This window comes from Triturus cristatus, chromosome 12 (genome assembly GCF_964204655.1).
Source record: "Triturus cristatus chromosome 12, aTriCri1.1, whole genome shotgun sequence".
Taxonomy (NCBI): Eukaryota; Metazoa; Chordata; class Amphibia; order Caudata; family Salamandridae; genus Triturus; species Triturus cristatus.
The window spans coordinates 767,421,392-767,441,737 of NC_140595.1; the positions used below are offsets into that span (position 1 = coordinate 767,421,392).

The 20,346-nt window shown below is 43.5% G+C and overlaps 2 protein-coding genes across 2 annotated transcripts in view; both read right to left on the minus strand.

The window, feature by feature from the left end:
• Positions 1–270: 270 nt before the first annotated feature.
• LOC146782771 (vomeronasal type-2 receptor 26-like) lies at positions 271–5,221 on the minus strand. The gene is made up of 3 exons (XM_085637243.1): positions 5,018–5,221; positions 1,562–1,685; positions 271–1,214 (listed from the first exon to the last, which is right to left on the minus strand). Exons 1-3 carry the CDS (start codon positions 5,219–5,221, stop codon positions 271–273), a joined length of 1,272 nt encoding a protein of 423 aa, XP_085493369.1.
• A 13,267-nt stretch (positions 5,222–18,488) lies between these two features.
• LOC146782772 (extracellular calcium-sensing receptor-like) overlaps positions 18,489–20,346 on the minus strand; it is a 54,547-nt gene continuing 52,689 nt past the window's right edge. Inside the window, exon 5 of the mRNA XM_085637244.1 lies at positions 18,489–18,821. Within this exon, the coding sequence (XP_085493370.1) occupies positions 18,489–18,821 (333 nt within the window). The remainder of the gene's footprint in view (positions 18,822–20,346) is intronic.

The window sequence follows — 20,346 nt, forward strand, 5'->3', positions numbered from 1 at the left end:
GAAGGAGGCTTTATTTTAGATGCTGGTTCTGTTCAAATGAGTCTGGGCTATTCACATTCACAAGAGATTGTGAAGTCAAGAGCCAAACGGTGCCAGTGGCTACAGAGGGGGCCTTGTCTGAAACAAAGATGAGGAACAGTGTTTTTGCTTAGCTGATTTATCTTCCACCCAGACTTCCCATACCACAGTTGTGTTATTTGTGCATGTCACCCTTCCTGGATCAATCACTTTTTAAACGATTCCTTAATCGGGGAGAAGCAATTGTCAGCATTAAAGCTTAATACTTTCCATCTTCTTCACCTTCATGCTCTTGCCTGCATTCTGCCCCATCAGATTTTCCTTTGTGTTTATCTCTGATTTAAACAAGATGATGTAGCATTTGGGGAAGAATAAACAGGAAAGCAAGGATGAGCTCGATGATAAGATAGCAAAAATCTCCATGGCCACCATGTACTTGCCTCGAGTGCTGAGATAGGCTGGAATAAATGATAGCCATACGCTGAGGAAAGCGAGCATGCTGAAGGTGATGAATCTGGCTTCGTTGAAGCTTCCAGGCAGATTTCTAGCCAAGAATGCCATTATGAAACTGATAGTGGCCAGAGAACCAAGATATCCCAGCATGCACCAAAAAGCAATGGGAGATCCTTCATTGCACTCAACTATTATCAGCCCAGCATGAATGTGAATTTTATATTCTAAGAAAGGGGGGGAAAAAACCAACCAAAGGACACAGAGAACTACCTGAATGAGTGTACCGGCAATGATGATCGTATACGACAGTTGAGGGCCAACCCATCTTCTCAAGTTACTGTTGGGTTTGGTGGCTTTAAAGGCGATGACCACCATGACGGTTTTGGCCAAAATGCAAGAGACACAAAGTGCAAACGTAGTGCCAAAGGCCGACTGCCTCAGGAGGCATTTCATTTCTGTGGGGCAACCAATTAAAGTCAGTGGGCAGAGACAGCACAATGTGAGCGACATGAGCAGGAGGAAGCTGAGGCTAGTATTGTTGGCTTTCACGATGGGCGTGTTCCTGTAGTGAAAAAAGAGTGCCATTATGATAATAGGAATCACTGAAGATAAAATGCTGCTCGCTGCCAAAATAGCTCCAAAGGTTTCCTCATAGGAAAGAAAGTCGGTGTTTTTTGGAATGCACCGATCTCTGTCGTCATTGGACCACTGATCCCAGGGGCATTTAAAGCATTCAATGGAATCTAGAAAAGGAAACATGGAGAAATACATAAGAGCTCTTTCCTTAACAAATACATGGGCATATTATCAAGGATGGCGTTAAAATTATTGCCGCTTTAGCGGCAGAAAATTGACGCTAAAAGCGGCAATAATGGGCTTGATAATATGCCGCAGAGAATTCCAATAGAAGCCCATGTTCTGGTGTGGACATAGGCTTCTATTGGAATTCTCTGCGGCATATTATCAAGCCCATTATCGCCGCTTTAGCGGCAGTCTCCTGCCGCTAGGGCGGCGATAATATTAACGCCGTCCTTGATAATATGCCCCACAATATTTTAACAGAATGTCACTCTTGTGCTGAGAGTCCTACCTGTTTGATTTGATATCTCCCCTAATCTGCATGGAAAGCATTGAAAGCAACAAATTGGCCATCCTGGTCTGATTGCTTTTCGGAATCCTTTTTGACAGCTGGGAGAGCACACAGAGACAGGGACCTGAAAGGAAAAAATAGGGCCATGTTTAACCATAATGAATATGATTGGCTGAAGCAGTAATCAACATTGGCATTGAATCAAAACAGAGATAAAAGAGTTTCGACAAAATATAGCAAAGCTACAAAAGATGAGCCCACCAGTCACAATGTGAGGCTTGAGTATTCATCTGTAAAATATACTTATTTTCACTTCTCATAATGAGAACAAATATATTGCGAATGGCTCTGGTTGATGGGCTTTTGCAACAGGTGACAATGATGGTGATACTGTCAGGCTAGTGAAGGAAACGGTTACAGTTGATAACAAACAACCAATTACAACGGGTCTAAAGATGGCCACCATGACCAGCTTATAAAGTGCATTCAGCTTTGAAATCCATGGCTACAGACAGGGAAATGCATCTTGCTAACCTCTTTGACGCATTTTCCTTCCCAGTTAAGTGACAAATATTATATCGATCATGTGGCAGCTTAAAGCATGTGTGAAAGCTGTCAGAATGTATTTCTGTCACAGACCATGCAGTTCAACATGATGGTAAAGGTGGGCAGGTCAGAGCATTGTGAGGCAGAGCTAAGTGTTGTGGCGCGTGGCAGCCGGGCTGCTCACACAACACAGTTCTTAGTTTATGTGCTGTGTGCAGCTCACTCTGTCAACTTGAACGGGTCCATTAGGATGGTTTGGTGATTGGCTGACAGAGTGAGGCATTTGACAGCAGCGGGAGCGATGATTGATAATCTGCTATCCTCAGGGCTACTATCGTCAAATAAACCTACCTATTGAAATCATCTATGATCCAGTGCAGTTTGCTGTAGCACTAAACCAAAGGTCTGACTCTTCTAACTGAGTGAAAGTGTGACTGTCTGGTGACCATGTCAAATGTTATGCAGTAGGACAAAGTATAACACAGACAATGAGCCAAGTAGTATATCACATTGCATTTGCAAAAGGTTTTGCTTAACTGAACTTAATTTACCGGCATATATGAGGCATATATAAGACATTTAGTAGAAGGTTTGGAATCCTGTATCTACAAATATCCCTACTTTGCCCCACCATCCTCCACCATTGCAACAAGGATTGCTCCGGAATACATTGAACAATTCTATCTCTACTTACATGCATGACTTGATGATTCTGAAGGTATCGCTATACTAACAGTGAAAGGAAAAAAACTGCAAGAACTTCAACTTTTAAATTATAACAGCAATTTCGTGAAGCCAATACCTCAACTTGCCTGCCTCAAGACGGGCGATCTCCCTCTTCCTGCGAGTGCCTGAGGTGGCTGAGGTGCTCTCCACCTTCCTGCACCGCCGCCGGTTGACCCGAGGTTATTGCGACCCTTCTTGGTCTTCCTGGCTGGGTCTGGAGTGCCCCGACTGATACGAGGAACTCCGTGGCCTGGAAATGACCGGCGGTGACCAGGGAGTCTTCCTGGCATCGCTTCTTGTCCCAGCTGGTCCAACCACAGGCCGCTGAGCAGGACTCACACCTGGGCAGCTGTCGAGCAGAGCAGCTGACGGTGGTGGCCGCCCCATCAGATTGAGGCCATACGGATGTATGTTATGGGCTTGATGCTCTCGCGCACTTGGTTGGTTTTCTCTGGCTGCCCGCCTTGATTGACCGGCGGACCTCTTACCCCCCAATCTGCAGCACACGGAGAGGAGAGGACAGGAACAATGTCACAGGTCTGTGAGTTATGTGCTATTGGCACCCTCCTCTGGGTTCGTGCGTGAACCACCGCGCCTTCCCTCCCACAGTAGCTGGCTGGCCCCTGCACTAGTCTGCCTGATTTTGTTTCTTGCCGCACCCTCACATCTTGATTGCTGCCGGCTCTGGCGCAGGTCCATGCTTGGATGCCATGGGGCAGGTCCACGCTTGTGTGAACTGGCGGCTTGGTTGATCTCTTTCCTAAGGCTGGAGTGCAGGGTTCATCCACTCCTCCGTGGCATTCTCGCCGGAGCTCTGCCCTCCGATGAGCAGCTGTTTTGTGCTGGTTCGGATCCCAGGTTTTACTGTTTAATGTCCTGCATCTGGCTATTGATCCATTGCCTCAAGTTGGCGCCTTCATCGGTTCTTCCAAGTGGCCGTCATCTATTTTGTCCTATAAATAAGATGGTCCCACCCCCTCTTTACTAAGAATCATCTCTACAAGATGGCGCCCGTTCCTAGGCCCACAAACCAAGGCTAAGTCCTACAGTGATCCTTTACCTCAGCATGAGCATCTATTAAAAGGGAGGTAGGACTAGCCATCCTTAACTCGACTCATACCAGATCTTGATGGTGGGAAACTGTAGTAGGACAACTCCCCTCTCTCAATCAGAGGAATAAAGACAAAGGTAGGACTCCCTTCTTGGTGCATTCTAACAATGCCGGTCATCTTTTTCAGCCCACTCATCTTGAATAATTGACTAAACATTTCCCTGATATACTGCAGTAAGTCTCTCGCTTCTCAGGCACACAGCCAACTCACCTGTGCTTTTTTTTCAATTCCATCTTTACCCACAGTTCTTCTTGCTGCTTTTTTTCTCTCTCCTCAACTCCTGTCCCAATTCCCCTAATTTGCATATGTAGTTTCCCTCCTCCAATTAACCTACTCTGAAGTCTAAAATTATTGCACTTAACTACCCACTCCAAACGTACTCTGACTACGCACTTGGTCTTCTATTGGCCTATTTTACTTTAATTGATAAATAAAACTAGCTTCACCTCCATAAACTCCTTACTCTCCATGATGCATGATCAAAATGGAGATAAGTCCCGATCCAACAGGATCTAACGCCTAAATTATCAATTACCCGCCTAACCTCTCCAAAAATCTCACCCAAAAACACAAACATCACATACTTAAGGCCAGACCCGAAACTTTAATCTCAGATATCTACTTCTGTGCAAACAAGGGTAGTATAGTTAATGACCTCATCTACTATACCAGAAAACGAGCATGCTGGCGGAATGTTTTCTACTCCATGCTTCGAACATCAGGTGCTAGGAAAACACCTCATGGTCTCAAATTAACGACGTCAGCCTCGCTCACTCTCAATGTTAATGCCACTATCACCCTCTACAACAATGGTATCATCCGAATCCAAGCCTCCAATGTCAACCTATTTAAGATTATCAATATCTTCCCTACACTTCAGAATGCAGTCTCGGCAAAATCCAATGATCCCTACCATTACTCAGGACCTAACCTGTCCTCCCCCCACCACAGCCGGGAGGTCCTCACTCTCTCTAAAATATTCTTCCCCTTTAGATGATCTCAGATCCTCTCAGTCCCCTGTTGAACTGGCCCAACCAACTAGACCCCCGACTCAGAAGGCGGGCGGACCTACGGGTTTGCTCTGCTCGCAGCTCTCCAGTCTGATACTGACTGATTCTTGAGCTGAGAGGTTCCCTGGCACCCTACCGCCATTGCTCTCAAAGAAAGATCCCTCTTCCTTTATCCTTCTTTCCATGCCACCCACTAGGCCAGAGACCGGGCAATTGCCCTCCATGGACCATGATTGGCCAAACCCATTCAACACTGTCTGGACCATCCCTGACTCACAGGTCAATGGCCCTCCCACCCTCTCTCTTTTACCAACCTCTCTATCCAAGCATTCTGGAACACCGCTAGTCCGTAATGACCAACTCCCCCCCTGAGCTCGGCATCACCGCCTTAGACGCCCCCGGGCATACAGTGAGGCTCCTCCTCTTCCAACACACCATCTACCCCTCACCCAGCAGTCAGACTTGGTGGCGCGCCTGGACGATATATCTCTCCAGTTGCACCTTCTCACCATTGAACTACATGACTTGAAAGCCCTCTCAATTGAATATTTCCCCTTGATCAGCTCCTTCCTCTCCTCTGTAAATATGTCCAGAGTCCCCCCTAGTGATAGAGTTTGCCTTGGCCATTTTCCCCCCTCTATCTTGAAAACCAAACCCCTACCTATTGCCCCCTCTCACCCTAGAAGATTGAAGGCCTATCTTGCGTCTAATGATATTGATGACCTATTCAACTCATACTCGCCTACTCTATACAACAACACGATCCCTCCGGGGCAAAAACAAGCTATCCACTTTAGCCTGAACAGAGAACCCCCTCACAATCTTAGAGTCATTAATAATGACAACCTCATGAAAGTGAACATCATCCAGACTCCTTCCCCCTTACTCCGGTATGACTTAAATGGGTGCTACTCAACTGCAGATCAGCCAGTATACACGCCTCCGATATCTTCGACCTCATCCAACACAATGAGTTAGACATCACCATCCTCACTGAAACTTAGCTCAATCCCTACTCCACTCCTATCCTAGACCTCTTAGTCCCGCCTACCCACAACATAATTTGTCTAGACCGAGCTTTGAACCTGGGTGGTGGCCTAGCTTGCATACATCGGAGCACAGTCTAGGTTTCCCAATCGAAGTCTTCCACGCCATCCTCCTGAGAATACCTTTGTCCCAACATTTCAAGTAATAACCTTCTGGTGTGCAAACTTCACACTTTTTATCACCCCCCCGGGGGACAATCTCCCCTTCATCGAACAATTAACGGAAATCATCTCTGGCAATGTTGACTCCGTAATGTCCCAAATCTTCCTCGGTGATTTCAACCTTCACTGGTCTAACCCCAATGACCTTGCGGTACTATGCCTTAAAACTTTCTTAAGTGATCAAGAGTTGATTCAACATTGTAACCGGCCAACCCATAATAAAGGAGAAATTCTAGACCTCATCATCACCAAAGGACACACCATCACACTGGATACCATTACCCCTTGTGATTGGTCCGACCATCACAGGATCTTCTTTTATATTAAAAGGGAGGTGTCTCTGAGGAAGGCTCAACCAAAGAAATCAAAGATCTGGAAAAGAGACCTCAGATCTATCAATACAGATAAACTAGCAACCCACTGTAAATATGCGCTCTACTCCCAAGCTGACATGTCTGAGGTTCAGGTACTCATTGACTTCTACAACTCTACTATCTCTAGCATCATGGATTCCATTGCACCACTCCAACAAAAAAATGCCTCAACAAAAATATTCAAACCGTGGTTCAATGACAATTTAAAATCGGAACGCCACACCATTAGGGCAATTGAACGATCTTAGAGGTTCAAACCTTCCTCAGATCAGCTAAAACTCCTTAGAGATGGTAGGAGTTCCTACAAAAAACAAATCAAGAGCGCTAAGACTGACTACTTCAGATCCGAACTTGAACAAGCTGTATATCACCCTAAGAAACTTTTTGAACTGGTTAAGCAGGAATCGGTGGAAGCTCCAAACCACTCTGACTCTGGAGTCAGCCCTCCCTCATGCGACAAACTGGCTGCTTTTTTTACTGAGAAATCAAGACTCATTGATATTGAAATTGCATCTAAGAAGGCTCTATTACCATCCTATGGGCCCGCGCCACCTCCTGCCCTCTTGGAGAAGCTCAAACCAATCAGCCTGAGCACCAAAAAAAAATGCATCCTGGGGCACCTTCACTCCCTTCAGTGACAGAGACATCACTAAGAATCTTCAGAGTATCACCCATCTAATCACTTCAGCGACCCCTTGCCACCTTCCATCTTCAAAGAAATCAAGGATGTCGTCATCCCCATCTGGACAAAGATTGTCAATGCTTTACTGTCACAAGGCACGATCCCAGTTTCCCTAAAAGCAGCTCAGGTATCACCTATACTAAAATAAAACTAATGCAGATAGTGCTGACTTTAACAACTTCCACCCTATCTCTAACATCCCCACCCTAGCCAAACTCCTAGAAAAATGCATCCAATCACAACTCTGTGCTCTAATCGAGAATTTACACGTCCTGTACTAGCATCAATCTGGCTTTCGGAGTGGGCACAGCACTGAATTGGCTCTCACTCACGTTATAGATAACATTTTTAAAATGCTTGACAAAAATGAATCTTGCCTCCTAATCCTCCTTGACCTTTCCTCTGTGTTTGACAATGTCAATAACAACAAACTCCTATTCATTTTGAAGAACAAGATGGGCCTCTCTGGTGAGGTGTTGCAATAGTTCCACCACAGATCACAAAAAGTCAAGGCAAACCACTCTCTCTCCCAGCCCTCTCCAGTACCCATGGGGGTCTGCCCTATCTCCGATACTCTTCAACTTGTTCTTGGAACCATTAGCTAATGCATTAAATTCCAAGATTATTCTCTTCCATATGTATGCGGATGATACGCAACTTTATATGAAAATCTCCTCCTCAGATAATCTCATATCACTCAACACTACACTAACATCTACTCAAAACTGGTTAACCGAGAACCACCTCCTGCTCAACACCTCCAAAACAGAATTCCTTCTCATTTCTCCCCTGAATCACATCACCAAGTTAGACCTTTGGATGGACTACCTCACTGCCTCCAACTGCTCCCCCCTCATTATTTACTTAGCCAAATCTCTTGGAATCACCCTGGACAAGCATCCGAACATGGAGAATCATATCAGCAATGTGTGCAAGGGAGCTAATCGCCTGATGAGGATACTCAGGAATATCAAACCATTCCTTCCACATGCTGATTTCAAGCAGGTGGTCCAAGCGCTTGTTTTGCCAAGACTAGACTATGGCAATGCTACACTCTGTGACCTCCCCAAATATACCTTGGCCCCACTAAGGGCATCATTGAACGCTGCTGCCAGATTGGTTACAGGCACCAAAAGAAATACACACATATCCCCAGTCCTAAAATCCCTTAAGTGGTTGCCCTTCGAAGCACAAATTCAGCTAAAGATTGCCTGCCTGGCTCACAAAGCCCTCCATATCAAAACCCCCAGTTATCTAGCACAAAAGCTAGAATTATCCGGAGGTGGTAGACCCTCAAGAAGTGCTAACTCCATCCTCCTGAAACCACAGATCTTTCAAAAAAAGAGAACATGTCACCAAGCTTTCGCCGGCTCTGCCACAAAGATTGGGAACTCCCTTCCACCGGTAGTACGCAGAATCTCCGCCACAGTAGCTTTCAAATTTGAAGCTAAAAGATTCTTTATGAAAAAGTTCTTAGCTTAAATGGGTTTGGATCATCTGCTCTAAATCATTGGATTTACAACCTTACGACCTGCACTGGGTGCTACTCTTCTTTAACCTATCATTTGCTCCCCTCTTAGCTCGCTATGTACCAGTTACTGTATTACTCTCTATTGACCCCTTTTGTGTTGTAACTGTTCTGTTTGGTATGCTTATTTGATGCCGGTACTGTATTTATTACCTTCCTTCCCTCCAATTGTAAAGTCCTCTGATATCCTTCGGGATCATGTTCACACTATATGAAACTTCATAAATAAATGTATTGTTTTGAAATCTTGCGTAGCTGTTCCTACACAAAAGGTCTGTGTCAGTGCTGAGCAATCTATTGCTTGAGCCAAGCTCACGCCTTCTTTTGGATGCCCACTTCTATGTGATTAGGACATGTTGATCATCTTGCATATGTTTTATTAGATGGGTTCGATTTTCCCTCATGTAATGTGTATGATTGCTTGGAGGGGCCGTTTGGAGCAAAGCAGAAGGACAAATCTGACGGATGGTACTCACTTGTGCCCTCCAGTAATGATCTAAAGAAGGATCTGTCTCACGAATATTAAAATATTAGTGTTATTTTTTTGCATCAATACATTGTTGGCTATTGCTCAACTGGAAAACACAAAGAACTATCTTGGGTCTAAGAGTGAACAATGATCACAAGTGACAGAGTTTAGTTACGGTAAACTCCCACTAGGAAAAATCCCTTTATAGGACCGGAACCCTCACTCACCCTAGTTGACATGCTTCATCATTGAGTCCTTGTTCCCAATGGAAAAACTAGTTCCACCGAGGGCTACAACCCCCTCACTGTGAGGGAGGAGTCCAGGGATGTTATATGTAAAGATGAGGCTGTATACAAAGGAGATCCTTTTTAGTCCCTTATGTGGTGAGTGGAGTGAGAAAACAGCAGCGCAAACAATAAGCTCATTTAGAAAAAAGAGTGTGGTGAAGTTAAAACTGAGTGGTGAGAACCAAAATATTTTTATTTTGTAGGTTTCACCATCAGGGTTAAAAAGCAGTGCAAATAGAGCAGTATAGAGGTTTAAACTGCTCGATGTAAAAGGTCAACATGTTTCAGCCCTATTGATCTGTAGAGAAGTATCCGGGCTTTCTTCAGGACCGTGTGTAAACAATACGCTGCTGCTATTTGGTGCTTAGACAAACAAACAATAAATTTTGATACTACACCAGTAATCAGTTCGTATGTCTTCGGTATTACTGGGTATATCTAAAAGAATAACGTAAACAAAAACTCTGTCAGAAAAGTGTCAAAAGTTCATACAACATTATTGTAGTATATATTTACTACTAATTAACCAATTAGAAATAACTGGAAGCCTGTGCTGTGGGCAAGGCACTTACCCAAATAGTTGGATATACACCCTCACCTCAACCTGGTAACAACTCAGGGAAGGGGGGCCCCGCTCTAAGAAGAATACAAAATCCCTCTGTCAGACCGTGGAGAAACCTACTTGCTGACAAATTGGTCTATTCCTCAAAATATTCTTAAGTGTCACAGAGAGACACATCAGCAAACAAACCAACTTTAAGACTATGTATGAATATTAGGTAGACTGGCCTTCAGTCAAAAGAGAAATAAATGATGGAATTTAAGTAAGGTTGTCTGGTGACATACAACTATTGAGCAAAAAAAGGGGTTTGGGAATGCCAATCAGACAGTATGTGAAAATATATCTGATCAAGCTCATTCTCCCAACACACTCTCTTTGTAATGCTAGTTTCAAAATCAAAGAGAATCAGAGGGTAACAAAATAATAGAGAAAAAGAGTAGGGGACATAATCTAAACAGTTTCTGAACCAAAGTTCCTATTCTGCTCATGCAAGCCCTTACCTCTCCGTCGGTACCCCGGACGGTCGTTGAGCTGGAACCGGAGGTACCGACTGGAGGCTAACCCACTCTGTTAAATAGTGCCTGTGATCAAGGTTGACTGCCGGCAGCTGTGGTGGAGCCAGAAGGTGCCTCCGAGTTTGCCTGATTGGAAAAACGGTAGTTCCACGTGCTGAGCATGTTCAAAGAGGCAGCTACTAACCTAATGCAGTGTCCCATGAACCGAGCATGCCCAGTAGAGAGGCGGGGGTTCTACGTACTGAGCATGCTCAAAGGGGCAGCCGCTAACATAATGTAGTGTCCCATCAATCGATATGTATATATATATACATATCGGGAGAAAGAACTCAATGATGAAGCATGTCACCTAAGGTGAGTGAGGGTTCCAGTCCTATAAAGGGATTTTTCCTAGTGGGAGTTTACCGTAACTAAACTCTGTCACTTGTGATCATTGTTCACTCTTAGACCCAAGATAGGTATTTATGTTTTGTAGTAAACTTGATTGGGGTATTACTATCTTGCAGGTCTATAAACTTTTTTCCCTTGGACCCTCCCCCATTTTTGTGTTTTCTGTTGCTCAACTGGCCCTACTAACTGCTGTGCTCTTGATGGTGAATGACTCACTGACCTGCCCAATTTTGACCTAAGCCACCACGCTTTGATCACACATATTGAGATGCATATTGAGACTAACTGAGCATATGTTGCAGGGGCTGGGTGAAACTTTGTCTTGTTGTGTCTAAGCTATAACTCAGTTTCTCTAGACTATGTTGGAACACGCTATGACTAGCCTATCTGCTCGTCTTTGAACATCTCGACTCCTTCTTTCATTTTATTACCTGCGATGAACTCAGAACACAGGCTAAAACAATAATCAAAATGGGTCTAATGGCTCACCACAATGGCTGACAAAAAGTACTATAGAGATGTGAAGGACCACAAAGACAGCAAAGAACAGAAAGCTTCTCTCAAAAGGGGTAAACAAGATTTTCAGTCATTGAATTGCCTGTCAAGCCAAAACAACCCTTAGATGTCAAGGATAAAAGTAACCTAATTCTTTGCAAACTCTCCTCCCTTCAAAACTAGCACAAAGCAACAAAGCAAACACTGATCTCTTACAAACTGAGATTGCCACCAAGTGAAATTACCTCAAATCCCTAGACACACATACAGGTGAGGCTGAATCAAAAATGCTTGAAGATAAAAACCACAAAGATAAAAACATCACCCATGACACAGTCAAACAGATTAGCGCCCTCTCAAGGACCATTACTAACCATGAAAATAGGAACAGAAGAGAAAACCTAAGAGTTTTTCTACTACCTGAAGGGACCAAAAACCAAGCGTCCTCATGAATATAATTCCTAGAACAATGGATCCCGCAACCCTAGGTTTCAAATTTGTGAGGCCATTTGAAATCAAAAGGGCGCACAGAGTGTCCAATAGGCCTACCCCGGGCTCAAGAACCCCATGCCTGCTCATCTTCAGACCGCTTAGACTGCAGCACCCTGAGACTATCCTATCACACATGAGGAAATCAAAATCTCCAATATTGAATGACAGCAAGATCAGAATATCCCAGGACTATGCAAAAGAGACAGTTTTCAGGAAGAAAGTCTTCTTAGCCCTGCAGATCTCACTCAGTGCTTTGAACATCAGTCTCTTGTTCATCAGCCCAGACAGATTCAAAATCATCAACATGGAGAAGACTTTTATTTTTACTTACCCCACTGAACTTGAATCTTACATCCAAAATCAGCAACAAGCCAAGTCCTCCTGATTAATCATCCGACTGGTCCTGCACTAGGATCATTTGATGACAGTTCAGATATGCTCTCCACTCCTTCAGATAAGACGAGGGGCCTGATTATGATGCCGGTTGGATGGTCGATCTGAATGACATAGCAATGAGGCCCTCAGTCTGCACATTCTCTCAACATCTCTCTACACTTTTTTGATGTATTGTTTTTGTAGATGATGCATCTGATGTTTCTGTTCTATTAAGGTATCTGACACTATTAAGGTGTTTATGTTTCAACTTGCCGACACTATAATATCTAGGTTATGTATGCTAACCATACAACCTAGAGACTACAGCCTACAGACACACACCCCTAAGACTCCACGGATTTGAGCTTACATGTAAGCATGTCAGCTCTTCTCACTTTCCCTCACATGCACACATGCACTACTTCAATAAACCGTGTTCTGCCATTCACATTCTTATTCTCAGAGCAGGGTGTGCCTTTGCTTACTCCTACCGATCACCACCAGCATACAACACAGCCTCAGGCAACTTTGCCGTCCTTTTTAAAAGTCTCTCTTGCAACATCATATGCCAATAGAGTCGCATACCAACATTTATTTGTCCTCATTTACGACTCATTGTTTCCATGCTATCACTACATACTTACCCACTCCCATACCTAACCATACGCACACTTGGACAATATAACTTCTGGTCCTGCATGCTGACATGTGACAAGACACATCTGACCTTTCATTGACGTTAGGAGCAAAACTTCCACCGTCCTAGTGCAGTAATATAGACTAGGCAGATAGTCACCCTTAGCTAACATTCCTTCCAATCCTCAACGCCGACACAACATCAGCCATTTCCTACATGTTTTTTAAGATGACTTGCCTTTTTTATTGTACACTTCAGGTGATTATTCAAACTGATATGTGATTTGAACAGGTTGCTTTGAAGGTTTCATAACCATTTGTTGTTTAACTGTCTCACTGTGCATGTTATTTCATACCTTAAGCGGCCATATAGGCAATGTTTGTTGAATCATACACACAAACTCCAAATTGTGGTTTATTTAGTTAATGTACACATACTCTGACCACAAAACATATGCCTATATTTCCGGGGATACTGGTCCAGGAAATGGAATAATGAATAAACCACCACAAACACAACAGCTGAGTAAAAGGGAGACAAAAAGACTGCCAAAAAAGAGCAATAAGCAGAGTACTGCAATACAACACAAATTCTGCGATTCCTTTCCTAAACATAAAGGCAATACACGATCTGGCTCGATAAGCACTGCATTTACCGATAGCAGCTCCTTTCTGTCACAACAATCATCCCCAAAACCTTCAGATGTGCTGACATGCAATGTGACATCCACACAATGCCACTATAATGAACTTGGGCAAACTCCTAGGCATCGGGGGGGAAGCTCCACCGAAGAAATCACCACCTCAACCCAAGTTCAGTTAAAAAAGGACTGTGAGCCAGTTTTTTCATCAAATTCTTTAGTGACTGGAATTGAAGTCCCAACAACCCGCATGAACACGGCAAACATGATCAAGTCAAAACAAAGAAAGATAGTCACTGAGCAGCACAATGATGAATCAAAGTTAGGTGTTAAGGCGAGCCTTCGGATAACACTCGTAAAAAACCCAGATGTTGCAAACATGTGCAAAAATGTTCCTAATAAGGTGGTCTTCCACCCTCCCGGCGAACAAGAGGGACATATGCAACGAGTAACCATCGATCAAAGGAGGAATGATCTATCACAGAAAAAGGACAACAGTAACTACATGGCCCCAGGAGGGCTTCCGACCACAATAAATCCAACATCTAAACTGCTATTTGTCCTGTAATACTCTACCCAAGGGCTGCACAATATCTTGAACAGAAAGACATCCTTAAATTGTTCAAATTTATTTCAGAACTGCGTAACCGTGAAACCAATGACATAATATCCATTGAATTCAAGGTAAACAAACCACTGAACCAACTTTAATTACACTGGCATCAGCAGCAATCAAGGAGTTAGTAATATCAAGGGTCTGACCAATTCAACAGCTAGGGTATCAAAATAACTCCTCAAATTGAACTGCGGTACCAGTCAGTATTTGCAATACCTTCGGCTACTATTGATAATTCCAGCAATCCACCTTTTTCAATATTAAAATCTGATCAAAGTTGAGCTCCTGCAGGAATTAACCAATTAGCAACAGAGAAGTCAGATACTATGAAGGATGACTAGGCCTGGTTGCCAGAGGCCCTTTCTGAGGGAAACCATGATTGAAATAGCGCCCAACTCTTCAATGGAATCATCACGAATCCCCAGTCATTGGACGTGATAAAGTTCCTAAAAAACCATGAAGTCATACTTCTTCAGGAAATATGGTACTAGGCAAGCCTCCCAATAGAAGGGTACTTGGAATATAGGTACCCCGCTCTAAGATCGCATACGTTCGGCAGACTTAGGGGCGGACTCTCGATCTATGTTGCCAGCAAGCTAAACACAAACATTGACCAGCTATCATTTGAAGAAGACTGGATTACCGGTATAAGAATCAGAAGTTCCAAATCCATCGAACAAATGCTTCTGATTAATGGATATATATTCTACCGAATGCCAGGGAGAAAAGAACCAATCTATACCATCTGATCCGGATCATGTGCAACCTACTAAGTGATTATAGAAGTATAGCCTGTCTAATTTCAGGGGATTATAACACAAATCTCTTCCAAGATCCTCCAGATGAGCATGATGAAACATGCATGTGGAGAAACCAATATACCACGGAACAAATAAAGCCAATCAGCAACAAATACAGCAAACTAGGTGAATACACGGTATTGCAGCTCAGCCTTTTGTGCTACACAACTCTGAATGGTCGCTTTCCCATGGATAAAACCCCAAATTGGACAACAGCAAATGGTTACACTCATTCCTTCTTACACGACATATGCAATAAGAAAATGTTCTCTTTGATAGAAAATTATACTTTTGTGGCACAGGGAGACAGCGATCATGGACCCCAATTACCCTGTCCTCCCGTGTAGCACGGCAAGCTATGACAAGCCCGACAACAAGCGGAATCTACACAGAGAACCTTAAAAGGTTCAAATGGACAGACTTCTCTACACCAACAATAATGACAACATGTAGAGTTCTGTTATGTGCAAGGAACCTTGACAACATTCTACTCACTACAATATGGGAGACTTTATCCAGCCAACTGCTTACAAAATTCTCATTCAGCCCACAAAAAATCATAAGAGGCAACTCAACAATCACATCTGTAGAGACTAAGAAACTAAAAAATCTATGTAATTCATCATTAAGACAAGCACAAAGGTGCCCAGGGGACGAACGGTTATATAACATCTACAAGCAAGTTCAAAAAGCATTTAGGCAAGCAATATTCTTAGAGAAACAAAAATGTTCCGACCAGTTCTGGACAAAATTAGTCCATGCAAGCATAAACCCTAATCCAAAGGCATTTTGGTCCCTTGTGAGTGGGAGAATATATGGCCAAAGACGACAAAGCAGTGCAAATATTTGTGGAGACCAATGGGTATCATTTCTAAAGGCTCACTTCAAAGTGTCTGAAATGGAAGAGGGTCCATTTGTTAAACCTATGCCATCGGTCCTCTCAACCAATCTAAGTCAAATTCAGTCCCGCCTAGGCACAACGAGTTCTGGGACAACTGAGCAACTATTAGATATGGCTAACCTGCCCAGCAAGAGGAGTCTCCTCAAAAGGCACTAAAGGCATTGGAAGGACTGACGACCCGAAAGGCAAGAATCATACCCAGAGGCCATTCAGACAGGGCCCCTGGGCCAAATGCCCTCCCTCAGGCCCTATATAAGCAGGATACTGAGTGTTGGGATGAACACCTGGCACCCTTATTTGTCTATTGTTGGTCTAGTCAGCTTATTCCAGAGTCCTGGCGTGGAGCCATCATACATACAGTCTACAAAGGTGGCACGAGACCTGACCCCAAAAACATTAGGATGATAGCTCTTTTAGATGTTGAATCTAAATATTACGCCAGACTGCTGCTTAAAGACTTGTAATTGTGGGCCACAGAAAACCATCTTCTACCTTTTAATCAGACAGGATTCATGGAAAAATCAGGAACTGTAACAAACCTGCGTATGATATCAGTACTGATGGATAAAGCATCGGCCTCAAGAATGCTTATTCATTGCTACTTTATTGACTTCAAGACAGCATTTGATTGTGTGCCTAGGGGACAGTTATGGTCCAAACTGCAGAAATGGGGATTCCACCCACCCTCTTAAAGGTTATAATGCAACTCCATACAAACACATGGATCCGTATAAATTTGGGTATTGGATCTCACATCACAAGGAAAATACAAACATCACGTGGAGTAAAACAAGGTTGCATGTTGGTGCCCCTCATCTTTAACTTCTTTATGTTGGATCTATCACAGTCACTTAAAGAGACATTAATTCCCACCCTCTAATACTTGGTGGAACCTGTGTCAGTAACTTGCTGTATGCAGATAGCCCAGTCCTGCTCCTTCATACAAGGGTTGGCTTGCAGAGGCTGCTCGAACAGTTGCTTTCAAACACCTATGGGACAAGAAAACATCAAGGTGGCGGGTGGCAGTTAAAATGTAAAAGCATGGAAAGTGCTGCCTCCTACAAATACCTTGGGGTTCAAATGGACTCAAGGTGAACCTTCTCAAAATGTAGGGATGAGGTCAGAGCCAAAACACTGACAATTTAGGTAGCATATATAAAGCTTGCAAGGCGGCTATCCGGTCCAAGTCTGCCTCCTTTAATAACTGTTATGAAGACTAAAACCTCTAACTATCTATCTTACAGTCAGGAGATTATGCTGGGGGAAGATATTAAAAGAACAACAAAGAGAGAGAGAGGAAAAAGAAGAAGAAGGGGGTACGTCCTTACCCCCAGATCCAAAAGATCAACAACAAAGTGGACCGACCTGATATTGGAATCCAGATACAAGGATGACTCAATGTCATACACAGGAATGAAGAGAAAAACCAGTAGGTTTTGAAGAAGAACCCTCACCCACCAACCTAGTTGGTGGCATGTTTCATCACTGGGTTCCCAGCTGGGCTGCCGAATGCAACCCAGCTGTGCTCCAGCGCCTGAGTTACAGCGTGGCGGGTTGGTTTTTTGTGTGAAAGGAGTGATTTAAGCGCGGTTTAAATATACCTCTATGATCCTCAATTGCTACTTTATTCCTGAGGTCCTGGGGCACGATATAAAGCAAAGAGGGGATATCGTGAAGCTAGAATTAATCTTCATTATCCCCATAAAATGATCAACATGTTTCAGCCTCAACAGAGGTACTGAGGCTTTCTTCAGGACCAAGACTAGTGAAGTGCGTCAAAAAATGAGTGATCACGTGAAATTTTCAGCACACGCAGTAAGGTGTGCTGTGGGTGCAAAGGTGTAGCTGTACTTATGGTTCCCACTGTCAGGTGTAAAATCTGAAAAACAAAGCACAACATAAAAGTCATATAAAACAAGTACACTGAAATAGAAATGATGGCAGGTTTTGTAGCCACTTCATCTAATATGTGAAGGAGTGCTATCAACTGTATACCAGTGCAGCAATTGAGTCGGTCTATTTGACACCTGGGTTCTCAGGCAACATACTTCACACATGGACATGAAAAATACACATAGTGTAGGCTGAAATATTGCATAGTGCACACAAACATGCCTCATAGTGAAGGGAAACACATGTGATGGCTTATAATCCACAACTGTGGGTGAAGCCATAATAGCATACCTTGGCATGTGTTCAATTTGAGGTAACATGCGGGCGGGATTGGTTTAATCCAAATAATCTGCTAGACCTTTGTTATATGGTCAAGGCTAATGGGGTTTTACTGCATTAAAGAAAACCCGGATTAAAACTTGCGTAGGCAGCAGAAAAGACAACAGAAAAGTGACATATAGGGGAGAATAGAATTACAGAAGTTACATAATTTAGGCAGCTAATAATGACCCCAGATGGGGCCAACTCCTGTAGCCATACACTGCAGAGAGATGAACATAGGAGACAGTTAATCTCAAGAGTAGGTAATCGATTTAACCAGGAAAGGAACACCAACATTTGAGTAGACGTCTGCATTTGGTCTTTGTTTTGGAGGACTATCCCACCCCCTTAATCAGCCGGTTTGATGATGATATCACCGTTATTCTGCAAGGTTTTGAGTGCTTTGAATTCATCACTGCTCGTGTTTTTGAAATGTTTGGCTTCAGTTGCCTTCTCGATTTCATTGAAGACCACCTGTTCCATTGTGATGAGTTTGACTGGTATTGTGCTGCGAGGGAGGGTGAATGTTGGTTTCAATCTCAAATTGGTATCGCCTTTTTCTTCTGATTTGTCACTCAGTGGGTGGTTCTGGAAAAATGCCTTCATTTTAAGTTTTCGAAACAATTCTCCAAGTTCGCAGTGTAATTTGAATTTGTCCAACCTTGCGGTGTTGCGGGGATTCTGCACATACACAGAACTATGCACAGGAAAACAGGACCTTGGTGTATAGGGGCTGTACCTTCCTACCACCTTAGTACCCAAAATCCCCACACGGACTAGCTATAGTGTCTCATTCGTTCTCCTACATAATCACAAAGCTACAAATGATTAGACAACCCAGAACACAACACTCCTGACTCTCAGGAATCGCGTTACCAAGATATACCCTTTCGCTCACTCACTCGTACTGTATAGTTCAAAATTTTTGTTTTACCCATCGTGCTCTATAATGCATTATACAAGCCACGACCAACAGCAAAATGCATAAACCCAAAACAGTTAGCATTGTTACAATACCATAGAATAATAAGGGGGATGAAATCATATACAGACAGTGGAAAAAGGATTACAAGGTCTAACCACCCTCCCCTTGGTAAGTTGAGGTTTATTATATAAAGGAAGATCTCTGCACTTTGTCAGCAGACCCCATATCTTAGAGCCTAGATGGAAGGTTTACATCATAGGAACAGCATAGCTCTTCTCCAAGGAAAGGTCTCTCTCCAAGTGTGTGTGAACAACATGCATCTCCATAATATCAAAGCACGAGGCTCCAGCAGTGCAGCTGTGTTTAGCATGTTTTGTATAGGTGCTAGGGACTAACCAGAACAGAATAACAAGCGGCATGTTTATCAACCTTGCACATCATGTTCAGACTAAACTCCAGGAACAGCAGGGAATGCATCAAGCAGACAGTTCTCATGTGAAAGGTACAAACAGAGTCTTGCAAAATAAAGTCATGTAGTAACATGCGCAAAAGCAGCATCATAGCAGCAGAGCTCATGCTAACTTAGCAATGTCGAGAATGGCCCTAACGCCCATATAACAGTGGATGGCACAAAACCTAAACCTTTGTTTAGTAGGTTCCCTTCTGTTTGGGTAAGAGAGTGGAAGGAAAGGTTGGTCACTAGACTCTGTGGGAGCTTGGTCCCGCTTGCTGGTCTCTGGTTCTGCTTCGTGTGTTGGCTCCCATATTCTGTTCCTCTTTCCAGTGGAAATGGTTTTGTCTTCTTTTCCTGCTGTGTCCTCTTCTGCCTCTCCCTAAAAAAAGGTACCTAGGATTGTTGTTCACAAAAGGGTGTGGTGGCTGGGCAAAAGGTGGATTCCACCCGTACATCAGGTGCGGATTCGATTGGACAAACGGGCCTGTAAAACTCATCTGACCTCCTGGTGGAAATTGAGGCCAAGGTTGTGGCCAACTTTCAGTTTGTCCTCTCTCGCATTGTCTACTTCAGTAGCTTTCTCCACTGGACCCGCTGTTAGTTGACGAGTCATTGGCGGAAGACCTTCCAGACGTGTTTGGTCATCTTACTGGTTTGTAGTCAGGGTCCGCATAGGGCTAGGTCTTCTTGTGAGAAAACCTTTTTTAATCCTTTTGAAATTTTTGTATTTTAGATTGCGTGAGGTTTTCCTTGTACTCCACCATTTCCTTGTTTAACTCGTCCAACTTTTTTTTGAAGGAGGTCAATGTTGTTTTGAAATGGTTTTC